This window comes from Muntiacus reevesi, chromosome 6 (assembly GCF_963930625.1).
Source record: "Muntiacus reevesi chromosome 6, mMunRee1.1, whole genome shotgun sequence".
Lineage (NCBI taxonomy): Eukaryota > Metazoa > Chordata > Mammalia > Artiodactyla > Cervidae > Muntiacus > Muntiacus reevesi.
In genome coordinates, this window is record NC_089254.1 from 9,561,216 (window position 1) to 9,581,081 (window position 19,866).

A 19,866-nucleotide genomic window follows, 5' to 3' on the forward strand; every position below is an offset into this window, starting at 1 on the left:
GCAAGAACAGATGGGAGTTCATCCCTGAATGATCGGAGAACCTGACACCCAGAAGCAGAGTCACATGCAAGTTTGGTCCTGAGTTCGTCCTTCCTACAGAGCGGATGGTAGCAGCGGCAGGAGAGGTCACTGTGGTACCTGTCCTAGACCTGGGAAGCCCCCAGACAGTGAAAGGAGCACATGTTTTCTTCAGGCCTGAAAGCCACTGGGTCTGACACTCAGCAGTGATGCTGGCACTCACAGAAGCCTGCTGCAGCTGCTTCTAGTAGCCAAAAGAACAAACTCAGGTTCCTGTTTTATCCCAACTGTCTTCAGCAGCTATGCATGAGAGGACAGTGCTAAAATATAATGCTTTTCTTTAGGGGGACTTTTCATCAGTTTTGCAGCCTGAATATCATAATAATCACTGGGATTCCTATCAAATGGAACAGACGGTGACTGGAGCTATTTTTGGTTCTAGAACTCCCATTTCTTTTCTTGCCACTCCAATCCTATGGAGTTTGGCAAACACACAGAATCCCCACAGGATGCCCTACTGCATGCTCTGTGAGAAGAAAAGCCTCTTCTTCACATTCTAGACACACAGAAGCACCCACAGCCTCACATGCACAGACACGCAGACACTTAACGGAACTCTGAAAATCATCAAGGAGCTACATCACAGACAAATGGAACCAAAGAGTTCGAGCACAAGGGAGGACCTTTAAGTGTCACTTCTCAGGTGAAGAAGAACAAAAAGATGAAACAATTAATGATGAATTACAGTAAGAGCCAGCATTCTTACAAGCATTTATTAAGTAACACCGGGCATTAGTGTTTGAAGTGACCCTCTCAAGACTGCAGAGCTCTTTAGCCACAGACAGAGGAATGGAACCTAGGATCCTCATTTCCTTTTTCAGTGTTCCAAAGAAAAATCAATTAAGTAGCAGACCACCCTTAGACCAGGAAGACAAAACCAAACAATGTAAAGCCAACCTGGTTGATTACAGGATGTTCAATAGGGACACGAAACCCAATGAATAAGGATGGGTTCTCAGGCCACTGAGCGCGCCACCCTCTGATGGTGGAAGCATCTGAAAAGACCCCAAGCAGACAACACAACAGAACTAAAGAACGGGAGCTCGGCCAAGCAAAGGGGAGCTGCCAAAAGAGCCACACGAGCAATACACAAGCTTCCAGGGCAGAGCAGTCAGGCCACATGTCATGACGGGCTCTGCACAAAACGGCACGTCTGCCACGTCCCCACTCACCACACAAATAGTAACACTGTCTGCAGCAGCAGCTTGGGGTAGGAGAGACAAGAGATAAACGTATTATATGAACGTCAGAGGAAGGTCACCGTAAACGTTCTAATGCTACAGACACGTATGTAAAATTACTTACTCCAAGATTTTTCCTAGTTGGTCGACATCTGAACTTCCACGAAAAAGAGGCCTGAAAGAAAGACACACATTAAACAAGGAATTTTCTATGGTTACATTTCAATCCTATTTGTCCTGATGATTATTTAACAGAAATCAAAATATTCTTTGGGTGGGGAATAAGTAACCTTTTGTAAATGAAAGTTTTTCTTGCAGATCTTCTAGTCTCAAACCAGAGGTGTGTGGAATTCTTTGAAATTACTCTTGGTCAGATCCTTCTCAGAGCACCCTTCCTTTTTCTGTAATTGAAGTATAATTGATTTATAATATGTTAGTTTCAAGCATACAGCAAAGTTTTCCAACTCTTTCTCTATATATGGATATATGTGTATGTATGAACGTATTATATGTGCATGTATGCACTCTCAGTCTCTTCAGTCATGCCTGACCTTCTGTGACCCTAAGGATTGTAGCCCTCCAGGCTCCTCTGTCCACAGAATTCTCCAGGTAAAAATACTGGAGTGGGTTGCCATTTCCTTCTCCAGGGGATCTTTCCAACCCAGGGATCGAACCAGGGTCTCCTGCATTGCAGGTGGATTCTTTTTTTTTTTTTTTAAACTTCATTTATTTTAATTGGAGGATAATTTCTTTACAATATTGTGGTGGTTTTTGCCATATATCGACATGAATCACACATGGGTGCACGTGTCCCCCCATCTTGAACCCCCTCCCACATCCCTTCCCCACTCCATCCCTCTGGGTTGTCCCAGAGCACCAGCTTTGAGTGCCCTGCTTCATGCATCGAACTTGCACTAGACATCTATCTCACATATGGTAATACACATGTTTCAATGCTATTCTCGCAAATCATCCCACCCTCGCCTTCTCCCACACAGTCCAAAAGTCTGTTCTTTACATCTGTGTCTCTTTTGCTGTCTTGCATATAGGGTCGACATTACTGTCTTTCTAAATTCCATATATATGCATTAATACACGGTATTGGTGTTTCTCTTTCTGACTTACTTCACTCAGTATAATAGGCTCCAGTTTCATCCACCTCATTAGAACTGACTCAAATATGCTCTTTTTTATAGCTGAGTGATAGTCCATTGTGTATATGTACCACAACGCCCTTATCCACTTGTCTGCCAGTGGACATCTGGGTTGCTTCCATGTCCTGGCTATCGTAAACAGTGTGCAGGTGGATTCTTTATCGCTGAGCAACTGGGGAAGCCCGTATGTACATAAACATATATTTAAATTACTTTCCACTGTAGGTTATTACAAGATATTGAACAGAGTCTCCTGTGATGTACAGTAGGCCACATCTGTTTTATGTATAGTAGTCTGTACCTACTAACCTCACACTCCTGATTTACCCCTTCCTCCTCACTTTTCCCTCTCGTAACTCTCAGTTTGTTTTCTGGCAGAGTGCCTTTCTTTAATATCACTCTGCCATCACAGTACCTGCTCATGGGTCTCTCTCCTCCCACTTGTCTGGAATGCTGCAGTGAGCTACCTATGGGGCTGTTTTTTCTGATTATACCACGTCCCGTTCTCCCAGTTTTATGACAGCTAACTAGCACAAGTTCAAAATCCTAGCTCTGGGCTTCAGAGGCAATTGTGAACATGCAAGCCTCATTATCTACACCACGCCTTTAACTGGCAACTCACCTGGGGACAAGTGAACTCACTTGGGGACATGTCTGGCACTTTCTTAAGCAGAGAGCAGGGAGTTTTCTAGGTCTGTCCCCTAACCTTTGACCTAGTGCTTTACCCGAACTGGTGTCCAGTTAATACATATTTTATTTTACATATCCTATGGTACACACGTACAAGTTCCCTAACTCCTGGTTCAATGAATGACACCAAAAGGTATTTTTCAACAGCCATATGTTTTTAAAAATATGTGCTGCCTATTATGAGATATTTTTAAAATATTACATATCAATTATAAGGCCTTAAACTGGACCTCTTAAATATTTTTACACACAATAAATTAACATGCTATATAAGCTATATATGGAGACTTCTGCAAAGTCACTGCAGTTTAGTGGCGAGAAGACACCTTAAAATTCCTCAACCATACTTTCCATTCAGGCCATTGTTCTTGAAAATCATTCTTTTCTTTTTGTTTGTTTTATTTTTAGCCACACCACAGCTTGTGGGATCTTAGTTCCCAGACCAGGGATCAAACCGGTGGCCCCTTCTGTGGACGTGTGGAGCCCTGACCACTGGACACGAGGGAATTCTCAAAAATGGTTATTTTCAAATGCAGTGGAAAGTAATTTATTTGTGGCATCACGGGTGGGACAGTGTTCATGTCCCCCGACCCCCAATTCACGTGGCAGCCCACCCCAGTGCCTCAGAATGAGGCTGTGTTTAGATACAGTCTTTAAAGCGTCACTCAGCTGTGCCTTACTCTGTGACCCCGCGGACAGCAGCCTGCTAAGCTCCTCTGTCCATGGAGTTCTCGAATACTGCAGTAGGTTGCCATTTCCTTCTCCAGGGGATCTCCCCCACCCAGGGATTGAACCCGGGTCTCCTGCACTGCAGGCAGACTCTTTACCATCTGAGCCACCAGGGAAGCCCAATTTAAAGTGATAGGTAAGTTCAGATGAGGTCACAAGGATGGGCTCTGATGCGGCCTGAGTGGAGTCCTTCTGAGATGAGGAATTCAGAGGCACGCGTGCCCACAGAGAAGCGATCACATGAGCATATAGCCGGAAGGTGAGCCAAGCAGAGCGTCCTCAGAGAAACCCAACCGCCTGACACCTTGATCCTGGGCTTTCAGCCTCCAGAACTGTCAGAAAACAAACTTCTGTCGCTGAAGCCACTCGGGTCTTCAGTATTTTGTTGTAGCAACCCTAGCAAACTAACACAGACATCACTAATACAGCCAAATTAGTAAAGAATTTTGGAGTTGGTGGGATTCCCTGGTAGCCCAGTGACTGAGACGCCCTGCTCCCAGGGCAGCGGGCCTGGGTTTGATCCCTAGTTAGGGAATGAGGTCCCACGTGCCGCAACGAAGAGTTCGCTTCCCGCAACTAAAGATCCCACATACTGCAACCAAGGCCTGGCACGGCCAAATAAATAAACAAACATTAGAGAAGTTATGGGGCTGGGTTCTAGAAGACATCCAGAGCGGTCTTAAAAGATAGCAAGGTGAGGAGTGAAACTTTCTGAAACGCTCAGCAGTGGAATCTTAACGGCTATGATTTATACAGCACTGGTGTGGTATCTGACACAGTGCCATGGGCTGCCCTAACATTATCTCATTTAATTCTCACAAAAACTTCAGGAGCAAGACAGTATGACTATCATCCCTGTTTTCTGATGAGGAAACCGAGGACTGGAGAAGCCCCATGACTTACCTAAGCACTCATAACAAACTGCGGACGTAAATTTCAAACCAGGTCCGCTGGATGCTTCATTATTATGTGGTTCTACTTTGGTTTTGATTACTAATGCTCTCTGCAATCACAGACAGTCCCTTTAGCCGAGCCTCTGGGCTAAAGCAGCACAGGGACCCTTGACGAGCACTTTGTAGAGAACCTGATGTCTTGTAAGTGGGTGCCTATGGGTTTTAATAAAAAGTTGTTTGTTTGTTTATTAACGGCTGTGCTGGGTCTTTGTTGCTGCACATCAGCTTTCTCTACTTGCAGTGCAAGGGCTTCTCACTGTGGGGGCTCCTCTTGTTGCAGAGCTTGGGCTCTGGGGCACGCGGACTCACGCAGTACTTGTGGCGTGAGGGTTTAGTTGCCCTTTGGCATGTGGACTCTTCCTGGACCAGGGATCAAACCCATGTCCTCTGCATTGGCAGGTGGATTCTTAACTACTAGACCACCAGGGAAGTCTGTCTATGGGATTCTTACATTGCTTTGCAAGCATCCAACCATCTTTAAATTCTTGCTTTACCTGAACAAGGAACAAAGCAATTCACCAGATCAAGGCTTTCCATCATCTTCATAAAAACTTACTGACTGATGGCCCTTCTACATCTTTAAATTCTTCCTACAGCCCAATCTTTCATAGCTGTTTAGCTCACCCATCTTCGTGGATACACCATCTCTTAATCCTTTGGAAAGCACAGAACTCAAGTCGCACAGAATCAACAGTTCTCTTTCTTTTCACACTCACCTATTTCCTTAATATTACAAGTATAAATATATAAAGCTAAGTATAGCCGGCATTAGGTTTGGGAACAGAAACAAAAGTCCCCTCCTTGTTAAGCAAGGATCTGAGATGGCTGGAGTGGTGAGGGTGCCAGCTCAGTGAGCACAGAGGAAGAGGGAGCGTCAGTCTAATCTGCTGAGCTGGTTAAGTTGCTATGTCAACATGCCAGGCCCCTCACCCTTCATGAAAAAGACTGGTATCCACAAGCATGAGTGAAATTACTTGCGAGGATTATGGAGCAGTTTAAAATAAGTTTGTTGGCATAGCTCTTGGGGGACAAACAAAGCAGGATAACTTGAATGGATGTTTCCAGGCAAAGGCATAAGAACATCTCTTTCTCAGGGGTGGGTCCCGAGACAGCCCGAAGCTCGGCTGTAACGGTAGTGGCTCTTGTCCTTGCTGTTTTGGTTTTCAGCTCTCCTCTTGTTTCTGTTCCTTGGCAATATTCTAACTTTTTTTTTTTTGCTGGTTCCACTCTGCCTTTGCGCTTGCTCTATCTTATCTTACATTTGCTACGTGTTTTAACAGAGGACTTTCAAGTCAGGTTGTCTACCATACTGTAAGGACCAGTAGTCTTATCTCTGTTGGGTGGACTTGGCCCATGAGATTAAAAGTGCCCTGCTTTCTCGCGTGAGGGCTGGCTCATCACTCGGCTTCCTTTAATGAGGCAGCAAGCAGAAGGTCTGGACCATAACCACCCTTCTGTGAGTACTCAGCAAAACATTGCAAGGCATACTAGAAACTCAGGGGCGACAATATGGTGGAGAGCTCACATTGCCTTTGCCTCCTTAGGAAGACTTGGTGTGCGATTCTGAGGTCTATTAACTTGTCTTTGCAGCAGACATGAGTTGGCTTGAGTTATATGGAGTGACTGACCCTGACGGCTGGCAATTTTAATTGGATCTATGAATCTTTAGATGCAAAGAAATAGTCATAAGACAAGAGAAGGGGCATTAGGCCTAACTGGAACTGGTACTCTCAGCTGACCAAGAGGCTGGCCATGTGATCAAATTCTTAAAATCACCTATTCGGTTTTTGGCTGAAAATTTGGAATAGTCTGTATGAGCCGGTTTTATGATAAAGGATGCTATGTACATCAGGATCATGGAGAAGGACAATGGGTTTAGAGGACAGATGAACCTTTTCATCATGATGAACTCCTGGCTGTGCTATGGTGGCGTATGGAGATGTGAGAATGAGATCACCCTATCCCTTAGACTGCAAGGAGATCCAACCAGTCCATCCTAAAGGAGATCAGCCCTGGGTGTTCATTGGAAGGACTGATGCTGAAGCTGAAACTCCAATACTTTGGCCACCTCACGTGAAGAGTTGATTCATTGGAAAAGACCCTGATGCTGGGAGGGATTAGGGGCAGGAGGAGAAGGGGACGACAGAGGATGAGATGGCTGGATGGCATCACCGACTCGATGAACATGAGTTTGAGTAAACTCCGGGAGTTGGTGATGGACAGGGAGGCCTGGCGTGCTGGGATTCATGGGGTCGCAAAGACTCGGACACGACTGAGTGACTGAACTGAACTGAAGGACTTTTCCTGGGGCTTCCCTGGTGGCTCAGATGGTAAAGAATCCGCCTGCAATGTAGGAGACCCAGGTTCAATCCCTGGGTTGAAAAGATCCCCTGGAGAAGGGAATGGCAACCCACTCCAGTATTCCTACCTGGATAAGCCCATGGACAGAGAAGCCTGGTGGGCTTCAGTTCATGGGTTCTCAAGGAGTCAGACGTAACTGAGTGACTAACAGGACCTTATTCTATCTTTAAATAAGGCTCTTTGGTAAGAAGTCTCAGCTGCATCAGGTATGCACGCACCATGAACTGAAAAAACATACAGGACTGATATTTTCATGGAGATTATTTTGAATAGTTCTTCCTCCTTCAGATTAGCTGAGATAAATAGGCTTCCATTCATGTAATTTATGGCATATTTTAGGTGGACAAATATGAACATAATCTTTGATCATAATCTTTGGTTCAGTGATTACTGCCTTGAATAATTGCTAACACACACACACATGTATGAGTCGGACTTGCTTGGTTCTTTATTACTGTACACTAGAGCTAAGCTGGAAGGAAGTAAAGGGTTAAAGGAGCAAGACAGGGGAGAATCAAAGACACAGAAAGACTGAAAGACTGAGACTAAGATAGAGATGGCCAGAGAGAGACAGAATTTCAAACTCTCTTTCTTCCCACTGCCTAAGAATCCACCTCTCCTGGAAATCGTAGGCTGTACTTAAAGCCTCCCCTTGAAGAATGAAAATGCAAAAGGAATGCTCTCTTTATATTCATGAGACAGAGCCTCATCAAAGATAAAATCACACAGGCACTTCCTGGTGGTCCAGTGGCTAAGACTCCACTCTCCCAATGCAGGGGGACTGGGTTTGATCCCTGCTCAGGGAACTAGATCCCATATGCTGCAACTAAGAGTTCAAATGTTACAACTAAGACCCAGCACAACTAAATAAACAAATTAGACAAATAGTTTTTTTTAAAGATAAGTCATACATTTAAAAAAAAAATCACTGTGGGAGGGGGGAGAGACCCACAAAGCTATCCTATTTTGTCTGGTTTTGGACATAAGACTCCCAGCTGACGTGTGAATTCTTTTGGACTAATTACTTAAAAATATAGTTATCAACAGAGATATTCTGTTGAAGGTAGGAAATCTGAAGCCTGTCTTTATATTTTTAAAAAGAATTCCTATATACATATTTTGGGGTGGGGGTTGAATAACGAAATAGAAAGATTACTATTACCAAAAACGTCTGAAAATAAAGAGTATAATTGTTTTACTGGTTTAACATGTTAAAAAATCCTTTTATTATACAGAACATTACTTAAGGTAACTTTTACGCATTTTACTATATAAAAACCTACAATTCCTTTTAACGGCTGAGTAATATTCCATTGTATATATGTGCCACATCTTCTTTATCCATTTCTATGTTGATGGACATTTAGGTTGCTTCTGTGTCTTGGCTAATGTAAAAAGTGCTATTGTGAACACTGGGGTAGATGCATCTTTTTCAATTAGGGTTTTCTCTGGGTATCTGACCAGTAGTGGGATTGCAAGTCACAATACTTTTCAGTAGTTTAACTGAGTGGTTGGGGAACAGTATACAAATGTTCAATCTAAGTTTCATGAATCCATTTCCAATTTTATGCCTACATCCCTTTTCTCTTCCTCTCGTTTATGAGCCTCCTTTTTCTCCAAAATATCTTCTTCACAGTCTCTGGAACTTTTACAGTCTATTGCATAAATTCTCCTTCTGTTTCTCATGACCCTGAGCCTCCTTCTATTTTGAATTCCCAGATAAACTTCCAGAAGGACTTTGCCCATGCTACCCTTTGAAGCCAAATTATTTGACAAAATATGTAATATTTGGAGGAAAACATCTGAAGCTGAACATGGCTATGTTTTTATAAAAGAGGATTTTACATGATTTCCAAGTATTCGAATATCTTTCTTCATCATAATAGTTGATAAAAGTTAATGCTGATAAAACAAATTCTATGAAAGGCATACATTTTTATTTATGCATATAAACTTTTTTCTCTTTTTCCTAACCAAAGGGAGATTACTACAAAATACAATGGCAAACTGCATTCATTTCAAATCATAGCAAAGTCATTTTTCTTTTCATATCACCAATGTGCCAAAATAAATGTAGACCTTGGGTTTTTTTTTTTTTTAAACCAAGGATTTCTCTAAGGCTTTCTTAAATTTGTGAGAGGTTAAGCCTTAACATGGGCTTCCAGGTGGTGCGAGTGGTAAAGAACCTGTCTGCCAGTGCAGGAGACCTAAGAGATGAGAGTTTGATCCCTGAGTCAGGAAGATCCTCTTGAGGAGGGCTTGGTAATCCACTCCAGGTTCTTGCCTGGAGAATCCCTATGGACAGAGGAACCTGGTGGGCTATAGCCCATGGGGTTGCAAAGCTGGACATGACTGAGCGACTGAGCACGCACACGTGCAAGCCTTAACACTCCCCCAAGCCTTTACCATATTGATTTCTCAGGATGTATGCTGACTGGGGAAAGGGCATGGACTTTGGGGATAGATGTTCTGGGTGTGAACCCCTACTCAGCCACTTCTCCCTGTAAGACCTTAGGAAAGTCATTGAGCCTCTTTAAACCTGGATTGCGTCATCTGTAAAACCGTCTGGCTTATAGTAGACCCATAATAAGTAGCGGCTAAATACACAGGCTTTCTCACACTTACATGTGGTAGATGTTCCTTGTTCTGGCCACTATTACTCACAGATAATAAGGTAAAATATTTAGTCAGTGTGGTGGTTTGCCCAAGTCAAACCTAACAGTCCTTCCTCTGGAGTCACTATATATTCTCTACATCTGTAATGGGGCTTCCAGGGGGCACTAGTGGTAAAGAACATGCCTCCCAGTGCAGGAGACGTAAGAGACACGGGTTCGATCTCTGGGTCGGGAAGATCCCCTGGAGAAGGAAATGCAACCCACTCCAGTATTCTTGCCTGGAGACTCCCATGGACAGAGGAGCCTGGCGGGCTACAGTCCCCGTGGTCGCACAGAGTTGGACACTACTGAAGCGACTTAGCAGGCACATCTGTTATAACGCTGAACACTTTTATCATCAAGAAAATAAAAAGTGAATGTCAAATTTTCCTTGTGAAGATTAACTCATTATGAATTGGCAATATCCTTTCCTCTTCTGAATGTAAGTTGAGCCAAAAACTTGCTCACCATTATCAGTGAAGTGAACTTTCTTGGGTCAAGTTACAAAAGGGGACCGAGTTTCAGACTATATGCCTTTTAAAACAAACAACTAAAAGAACATATAAATATTATTCATAATCTCAATGGACGGTGCAAAATAATGTTTAGAAGTAGGATATGTTTTCTAGCAGACAAGACATGTATGGTGATATGTCTCTTATAGGAAGGAAATGATTCATGCATAATGGAAGATCAAAGATTTCGTTTAGTTACAATACTTCCATTGTACTAAAAAGACGAGAGTGTCATGGATCACCCTACAAACACCTCTGTAACCTGCATTTGACCTGCAGTTACGCTTTAACTGCTCTCTTTCTTGACTAGTAAAGGAATTTTCCACGTTCATAAAATGACCTTTCGGAAAATATTACCCAGAAGAATGTCTGTTATTTTATACTTGTAACTCATGTTCAGTTCTAAAGCTGTTATCAATGAAGTTAAAAATGACACCTAGACATATACCCAAGAGTATTGAAGGCAGATGTCCTTACAAAAAATTGTACATGGATGTACAAAGCATAGTCATGTTCATAATAACCAAAAGGAAGAAAGTACCGAGATGTCCACCAACTGATAAAGGGCTAAACAGAATGTGATACTGCCATACACTGGAGTCTCATTCAGTCATAAAAAGGAATGAAATGCTGCTATAGCGTGGCTGACCCTTGAAAACGTTATGCCGAATAAAAGTGAGTCACAAAATACCACGTATTGTATGATTCCATTTACATAGAAGAGACACGTCTAGAGAGTCAGAAAGTAGATCAATGGCTGCCTAGGGCAGGGCCTTGTGGGGAAATGAGGAGTGACTGCTGAGTGTGGGGTTTCTTTTTAGAGTGATGAAGATACTCCCAACATTCACTGTACGCTACACTAAACACCACCGAGCTGTAAAATTGTTACTGGTGAATTGTACGGTATGTGAGGTATATGTCAATAAAGCTGTTTTTAAAAAGTAGTTAAATTATATTTCCAAGCAAACATTACAGATTCAGGACAGGAAAAAAAAAAAAACTAAGAAAACTGCTTTAGGGCTAAATATATGAAAAGTACATGGTATTCAAGTACAGTGATAGACATTTCTTCTACCATATATTCAACCACCTACTCATTTGGAGAGAAGTGCTTTGGAAGTTCTGAATAATCTACTAGTATCTAAATCTCCTCAAAAACCTGATTTATCAGAGATTAGGGTTATATAATAAACCTCCAAATGTCTATGGATTAAAAAAGACACTCGGAAAACTATCTAATGCTTTCCTATGGATGGTGATATTATGGGTGATTTTTTTCCCCCTGCACTTTTCTATTATTTTGTACTAAACATTTATGAGCATGTGTATGCACTCAGTTGGGCTTCCCTGGTGGCTCAGAGGTTAAAGCGTCTGCCTGCAATGCAGGAGACCAGGGTTTGATCCCTGGGTCAGGAAGATCCCCTGGAGAAGGAAATGACAACCCACTCCAGTATTCTTGCCTGGAGAATGCCATGGACGGAGGAGCCTGGTGGGCTTACATTAGTCCATGGGGTCGCAAACAGTGGAACATGACTTAGCAACTTCACTTCACTTTATGCGCTCAGTCATTCAGTCAAGTCTGACTCTTTGCAACCCCATGGGCTACAGTCCATCAGGCTCCTGTGTCCATGGGATTTTTCAGGCAAGAATACTGGAGTGGGCTGCCATTTCCTTCTCCAGGGGATTGTCCCAACACAGGGACTGTACCCATGTCTACTGCTTGGTAGGTGGATTCTTTACCACTGAACCACATGGTAAGCCTTATTATAAGAGCATCAGCTACTAAAATTGTTTTACATTTATTTTTATTTGTCTGTGCTGGGCCTTATTTTGGCCTGTGGGAGTTAGTCCTCTGACCAGACATTGAACCTGCTGCTGTTGCTAAGTCGCTTCAGTCGTGTCCGACTCTGTGCGACCCCGTAGACGGCAGCCCACCAGGCTCCCCCGTCCCTGGGATTCTCCAGGCAAGAACACTGGAGTGGGTTGCCATTTCCTTCTCCAATGCATGAAAGTGAAAAGTGAAAGTGAAGCCGCTCAGTCGTGTCCAACTCCTAATGACCCCATGGACTGCAGTCCACCAGGCTCCTCCGACCAAGAGATTTTCCAGGTAAGGGTACTGGAGTGGGGTGCCACTGCCTTCTCTGCATCGGACCTGGGGCACCCTATATTGGAATGTTGAGTCTTAGCCACTGGACCACCAGTGAATTCCTGAGCATGAGTTATTTTTTAAAATCCGAAGGAAAAGTCCCCAACATGGCTTGCCATATACTTGCCATAAATTGCAAGTTGCCATATACTGCACGTACTTGATCTGTTCATCTCACTTCTTCATTCCCCACTTCTGGGCTAACCACTTCTACCTCATTTGCTTGTTGGTCTCTACAGCCAAACCAGAAGCTCCCCGAGGACAGGATCAACCTCTACTTGCTTCTATATCTAGGGCCCATAACTTTCTGTCCATAACTGGCACTCATAAAATACATACTGAGTGGTTACTGTTCCTTCTACCAAGGTTCTCCTCTCTAGTCTTTCCATAAGGTTCAGTCTTGCACATCTCCAAATTCACTTCCTTGGTTCATCTCTGGGTAATGCAAGTGTGAGCATGTGTGTTTGCACAGATACGTATGTGTGAATAGATGTATACACAGTCAGAGTCTGAAACTGGATTTGATTTCTACCACTGTATCCATTCATGCTTTACCTGCTCTCTGGGCTAGGCAGTATCTGCAAACAGTGGGTATTTAAAAACCATGCGGCCTGATGATTAGTCCCCTAAATCTGAAATCTTGCCAAAACCAGCAGAGAAGCAGCAAGAGAACTGTGGGGGTAGAACTTCTGCCCTGGCGGGCTTACTTCATCAAGGTAGGCAGGACAGGGATGGGCTCCTTGGAAGACAAAGAGGAAAGTGCAGGAAGGGTAGCAAACAGAGCGAGGGATTAACGAGGGTGTGGAGGGGAAACAGGAGCTGGAAGAAAGCCAGCCCAGAGAGGAAGAAGGGCTGGAGGAAAAAAAATATGAAAAGTCCAAGTAATGAAAAACGAAGGACTGGGGCAAAAAGAACCTGAGATGAAGTTCTGTCGGTGAGGTGGTCCTGAGAGTGAAAACCAGATGAACACAAGTTACAGGGTGATGCCATTTCTGTGCACATCAGGGGACACTCAGTCTGGTCATTTCCTTAAAAGTAAACAGCTGAATTCATTTTCACCAGTTACCAGCTGTGAATAATTTATTTCTCCACAGAGGGCTCGTATTTAGTGGACTGTGAGTAACTTCCTTGAGAGAAAAAGAGAGCGGGAGAGAGAGGAAAACTCCAATGGTTTTCGATTCAAAATGGCCAATTAAACTAGAGCTCACCCAACCACTTGAGATTTCTGAAACATTACGAAACTTACAAATTAATATATTTACTGACTTAGTCAATTTTATACATGACTAAGAAAGTCTAAGCAGTCATTAAGATGTAAAAAAGCCACTTCTAATCATCTGAACAAATGCTGAATATCTACTATTTGCCAGAAACTATTATTTCTCATATACACTTATTTAATGAAAGAACTGCCTTTCTCTTCTCCTCGTCTTAGGGTACTTGGGCTGATATAACAACATCATAGGCTGGGTGGCTTAAATGACTAAAGCTGATAACCTGCAGCTCTGGAGACTGAGAAGTCCTAGAAGAAAGTGCCAACATGATTAGTTTCTGATGAGCACCCTCTTACTGGTTTGCAGACCACCTTCTCATTGCATCACTCATATGATGGAGAGAGAGAGCAAGTTCTCTGGTGTCTCTTTTTAGAAGGGCACTAACCTCCAGTGGTCATGTATGGATGTGAGATTTGAACTGTGAAGAAAGCTGAGCGCCGAAAAATTGATGCTTTTGAACTGTGGTGTTGGAGAAGACTCTTGAGAGTTGCTTGGACTGCAAGGAGATCCAACCAATCCATTCTAAAGGAGATCAGTCCTGGGTGTTCATTGGAAGGACTGATGTTGAAGCTGAAACTCCAATACTTTGGCCACCTGATGTGAAGAATGACTCATTGGAAAAGACCCTGATGCTGGGAGGGATTGGGGGCAGGAGGAGAAGGGGATGACAGAGGATGAGATGGCTGGATGGTATCACCGACTCGACGGGCATGAGTTTGAGTAAACTCTGGGAGTTGATGATGGACAGGGAGGCCTGGCGTGCTGGGATTCATGGGGTAGCAAAGAGCTGGACACGACTGAGCGACTGAACTGAACTGAACTGAATCTCCTCGTGGGTGCTTCACCCTCATGACCTCTTCTAACTACAATCAACTCCCAAAGGCCCCATCTCCAAATCACATCAAATTAGGGGTTAGAGCTTCAACATCTGAATTTTGAAGGGGACACAAACATTCAGTCCATTAGACTTCCTTCCTCAAGTTATTAAGTACAAGACCTCTCCTACCTTTAAAAGTAGAAGGCTGGGTTGGCATGTTTTGGTCCAATAGGAACAACAAACAAGATTTGTCTCATTCTGTGTCTGGGATTCAAGTATTTATTTCATGTAATTTCCAAGGATTTTTCTTGCCAAACAACATGTTTGTTACTCTCCCAATGCCTCCCTTATCTCTTACTGTCTAATCACTCTGCTCATCAAGGGAGGTTTTTATTTTTTTAAATTAATAAGGAACAATAAACAAGATTTGTCTCATTCTGTGTCTGGGATTCAAGTATTTATTTCATGTAATTTCCAAGGATTTTTCTTGCCAAACAACATGTTTGTTACTCTCCCAATGCCTCCCTTATCTCTTACTGTCTAATCACTCTGCTCATCAGGGGAGGTTTTTTTTTAAAAAATTAATTTATTATTTATTTATTTTTGGTGGCCCTAGGTCTTTGATGCTGTGGATGGGCTTTCTCTAGTTGCGGAGAGCTGGGGCTACTTTCGAGTTGCGGTGCGTGGCCTTCTCATTGCAGTGGCCTCTCATTGCAGAGCACGGGCTCTAAGGCATGTGGGCCTCTGTAGGGGCCGTGCATGAGCTTAGCTGCCTTGTGGCATGTGTAATCTTCCCAGACCAGGGATTGAACCCAAGTCCCCTGCATTGGCAGGTGGATTCTTAACCACTGGACCACCAGGGAAGTCCATCGGGGCGCTTCTAAGGCAGGAAAGAAATGATCAGGTAACAGCATTTCTAAAGGCTAGGGTACTCCCTGCATTACTGCATTTTCATCCTCAGTCTAACCTAAAGTCGGACAACTAGCAAGTACTAGTATAACTTTGCATTTGAAACAAAGCTTGAGAACCAGGAAAAGGGGTCTGAGTCAAAGCTGAGATGTGCTAACTTGCAAGGGTAAAGCATTTGTATTAGTATTACTAATTACTAGGAATCTGGAAGCAAGTCCAGGATCTGGGACTTCCCATGGAGTCACCTCTCTCACCATGAACGATAAGCTTCTTTTATAGTTAAACATCTCAGGTTCAGTGCCCTGGGGAAGGTGATCTTCTGTCTCTTCATATAACTACGGAGTCTGTATAACTCTCTTCCTCCCTTATGGAAATTCGAGCTGTAATATGCACTGTATTTTAAGTTGGGCTTGGTAATGAAAAACTTTAATGACGACATGCTGAAAGATCATTTGGGGCAAGGGTGATCGGTGGCATGTGGAGACATAGAAGGATTATCAGCGATTACCAGGAACACTTGGCAAAAGTAATGCCAGAGATTGATTGGTGAATGGTTTAGTTGTTAAGTCATGTCTGACTCTTGCAACCCCATAGACTGTAGTGTACTAGGCTTTAATTACTAACTGGGCTCAGGGCTTATCAATTACCTTCAATCTGCAGAAATGTGAACTAGAACCATCACTTACCCAAACTAGAACCTCATATCACATAATATCATATCACATAATAAAATCATTCTGTTCCATAATTCCTAGCCTTTTTTTATACTGTGCCTTCCTGGGAGAGAAAGAAAACCTATATGAGGGAGCTGGCTGGGTGGGAATCTTGGAACCTCTGTTCCTCAACACTGGCCATGTGGTGGGGCACCCATGAACAAGGTGACCGAGTGACCTAGGATGCCCAGGATGGTTCCACTTTTAGCATTAAAGATCCTGTATCCAGGGAAACCTCTCTGTCCCAGGCAAACCAGGGTGGCTGGTGACCCTACCCAGGAGACCCAGTACAAGAACTTATAGTAAAAGAAAAAAAAAAAAAGACTAATTTTTAAAACAGTATCTTTGTTATTTCCGAGGTCTTTGTAAACAATCAAATGAGATCTCTCAAAATAATAAGAATGAAGGTGGTCCAAAGAGACAAGTTCATTTTTGTTTTTCCTAGTAACTCACTGTTTCTATACAACAAGGGAACTAGACACTCAGTAGCTTCCTCCTCACACCAAAATTCAATTTGTTATTACTCCATTTTAGCAAAAGACCTTGTAAAACCGTATACCTCTCGCGCAGGGAAAGAGCACTGCCTGTGGTTTAATCTGCCTGGTCAACTTAACTGGCTGAGGGAAGTGCACATCTAAGTGTTAGTCTCCCAGGCATGTCCGACTCTCTGCGACCCCATGGACTGTCGCCCGCCAGGCTCCTTGTCCATGAGATTCTCCAGGCAAGAATACTGAGTGGGTTGCTGTTCCCTTCTCCAGGGGATCTTCCCAACCCAGGGATCGAAGCTGGGTCTCCTGAATTGCAGGCAGGTTCTTTACCATCTGAGCCACCAGGGAAGCCCCGCATAATCTAAAGAGGAGAGCTTCAATGGAGACTGGGATGGAGCTATCACACATCTAGGAGGACAATGAGAATGCATCTTGCCCAGTGTGACTGATGATAGCAACAGGCTGTGAGCCAGGTTGAGAATGACTGAAATGCTACCTAGGTGCAGTGGGCCTTCAACAGCAACAACCCAGGTGCAGTAGGAGAGAATACCGTGATTAACCAGCAACATACACCATGGAAAACAAACTAGCTGAGTGAACCACGGTGACACCTGTGAGTCAAGTTTTCTCTGTCCGATAGGCAGACATCAAAGCAATACACAGTGAGCTCAAGGCAGAAAATGTAAGCCCACTGATTAGCGACACAGTCCAATAGCAAATATTACTTAAGTTACGGTAAGAAAAATGTAGCTTTCAAAAACACTCTTCCTTTTAGTCTTTGAATCCACTGGTCTGGTCTTTGACACAATTTCTGCCAAAGAGAGTTTTACGGGCTCTCATGTGGGTGTGTCTCTGAGCAGATAATTATGATTACCTCTACGCTCATATGCACATGCTCTCTCTTGCAAACACTCTAATACTGACATCAGCCAGCTGTCAGCAAAATGATGCATAATCCAAGGCTGCAAGTTTTAATGATGATTTTGGAGTAACATAATCACTAGAAGTTTTCTGCAAAAGACGCGTGTCTATTGGTTGAAGTGGCTTATTAAAAAAAAAAAAAGCAGTTTTTCTCAAAAGGGAACCAAAAGTATCACTCATACAGTATTACAAATGATCCAAAAATATCCTCAAATTGGATTCAATCATTGGTTAAAAATACTCTCCAAATGGTGGAAAACGACTTTCTCATTTTTTCCTTTAAAAAAAAAAAAAAACTGCTTAGCATACAAATAAGGGCACAGAATGTCAGTGGGGTTTGTCTATGTCTCTAGTACTGAGAGATTAATGTGATCAATCAACAAAAGTTAGCATTTCTTTTCTCAGGGTAAATTTCTGCTGACTTCAGAGCCAGCTGAATTTTTTAAAAAGGCTTACTTATTGTGCTTATATTTTTAATGATGGGCGGCTACTTTAAAAATAAATTGTTTTTCTGATTATGAAATATACATGCATTGTAGAAAAACTGGAAAATACAGCAAACTAATTAGAAGAAATCAAACTATCATTTCTTTTCTCTTTTTATATTTAAGCAGTTAAGATGGGATCTCTTTCAAACAAACTTAGATGGCATTATACTCCAGACCAGGATCGGAATCATGGCTGTACAGTCCTTGGTTTGAACAAGAATAAAAAGACAAGACGGTGATTGACCGTCAAAACAAAGCTGAGACTGAATATGATTCAAGCCTTTATGAAGAAAAGAATCAAGGACATATTAAAAAAATATTATTTGTACACACATTTCTACTTACCCTTTCAGAGTTGCTATTTTATGACAAGGAACAGTTCAAATCCTTGCCCTTTATTCCTTTCTAAATGGTCAAGACAACTAGTACCCTGTATGAATATAATATTCCTATCCAGAACACTTTGGTTGGAATCCAATAATGTGTGATAATTTAACAATTTAGCACAGGAAGCAAAGCCCACAACATTCCTTAGAAATTTCACAGACTATCTAGACAGAACAGAACCATTTGAACAGTATTTTTTTTCAGTGATATTTGAAGAATGCAATTTTTCATGGTCGACACAGTGGGTTTGTGACGGATGCAAATTCAGATAGGAATAAAACACAATTAAATGATTCATACTCTTGCATTACGCTTCCACAGACTTTTGTTTCTGCACGGGTCAAACAAAGGAAAGTTGGTGTTTGACAACTGTGGATGACTCATCAGAGGAAGTTCTTACCCTATGGATGTGCTTGTTGAAATAAAGCTGGTTAACAAAGCTTGCCTTTTTTCTCCCTGTGGGCCAGTGAGGGTTTCGTTTTAGGAAATGGAAGTGTCAATGTGGACAAACTGTCCTGAAGTATTTATAGCATAATGTATCATTTCCTTCAACTGCCTTTGAACAAAGAATATGTGAATGGAAAATAAGATCTGAATTTCTTTCACTCATGTCATATGAATGGTATTTTGTTTACAAAAGCTATGTTGCACTCCGACATGTATTAATCTATAATGTGATAGGAAAGTGATGCAGTGACAGTGGGGTGTGCTATGGCTTCCCAATTAATTGTTAGAGCCCTTTCTTCATTAAGGAGGTTATGCCTTTGTCATACTCATTGCAAACATTTTCTCCAACTTTACCATATGCTCTGAAACTTTGCAGCATCTTTATTTTTTTGACGAACAGAAGCTTTCAATTTTTATATAGTCAAATATATTAACATTTTCCTTTGTTTTTAATGCATTGAAAGTCTAGCTCCATTTTAGAGGCATCGATATTTTCTATAGCTTCTTTATACTTTTACAGTTTCATTTTTAGTATATAAATCTTTAAGCCACCTGTTACTTGCTCTGTGGTAAAGAACAGAGAGAATCTAATCAGATTACCATTTCCCCCCCCCCCCCCCCAACAGTGAGTCGGTCAGTTACTGTACCTCATTTGTTGAACAAGCTATTCTGTCTTCCAGGATTTGTGATTTGTGATAAATTATAACACTTCCTGGATTAGAGTTTTTTTGGGGGGCTGTCTATTCTGTTCCATTAATGTCTGTCATCTCTTCTGCTGGAACCAAATTGTTTTTATTATTCTGGCTGCATAACACATACATTTTACTGATTGGTGGTAGAAGTTTCGTTTTTAACTTTTTTTTTTTGATAAACAGTGCTTGGCTACTTTCATCAGTGTAGCTCTTCCAAATGTATTTTAGAAAATCCTACTGGAATTCTGACTGAAGCTGCATAAACCTAT

At 42.4% G+C, this 19,866-nt stretch overlaps 1 protein-coding gene across 2 annotated transcripts in view; it reads right to left on the bottom strand.

The window, feature by feature from the left end:
* CDK6 (cyclin dependent kinase 6) overlaps positions 1-19,866 on the bottom strand; it is a 242,224-nt gene that overhangs the window by 11,978 nt on the left and 210,380 nt on the right. Inside the window, exon 5 of one of the 2 annotated variants that reach the window (XM_065938630.1) lies at positions 1,384-1,434. The exons of the other annotated variant lie outside the window; for it this stretch is intronic. Coding sequence (XP_065794702.1) covers positions 1,384-1,434 — 51 coding nt within the window. The remainder of the gene's footprint in view (positions 1-1,383; positions 1,435-19,866) is intronic. 2 annotated transcript variants of the gene reach the window in all.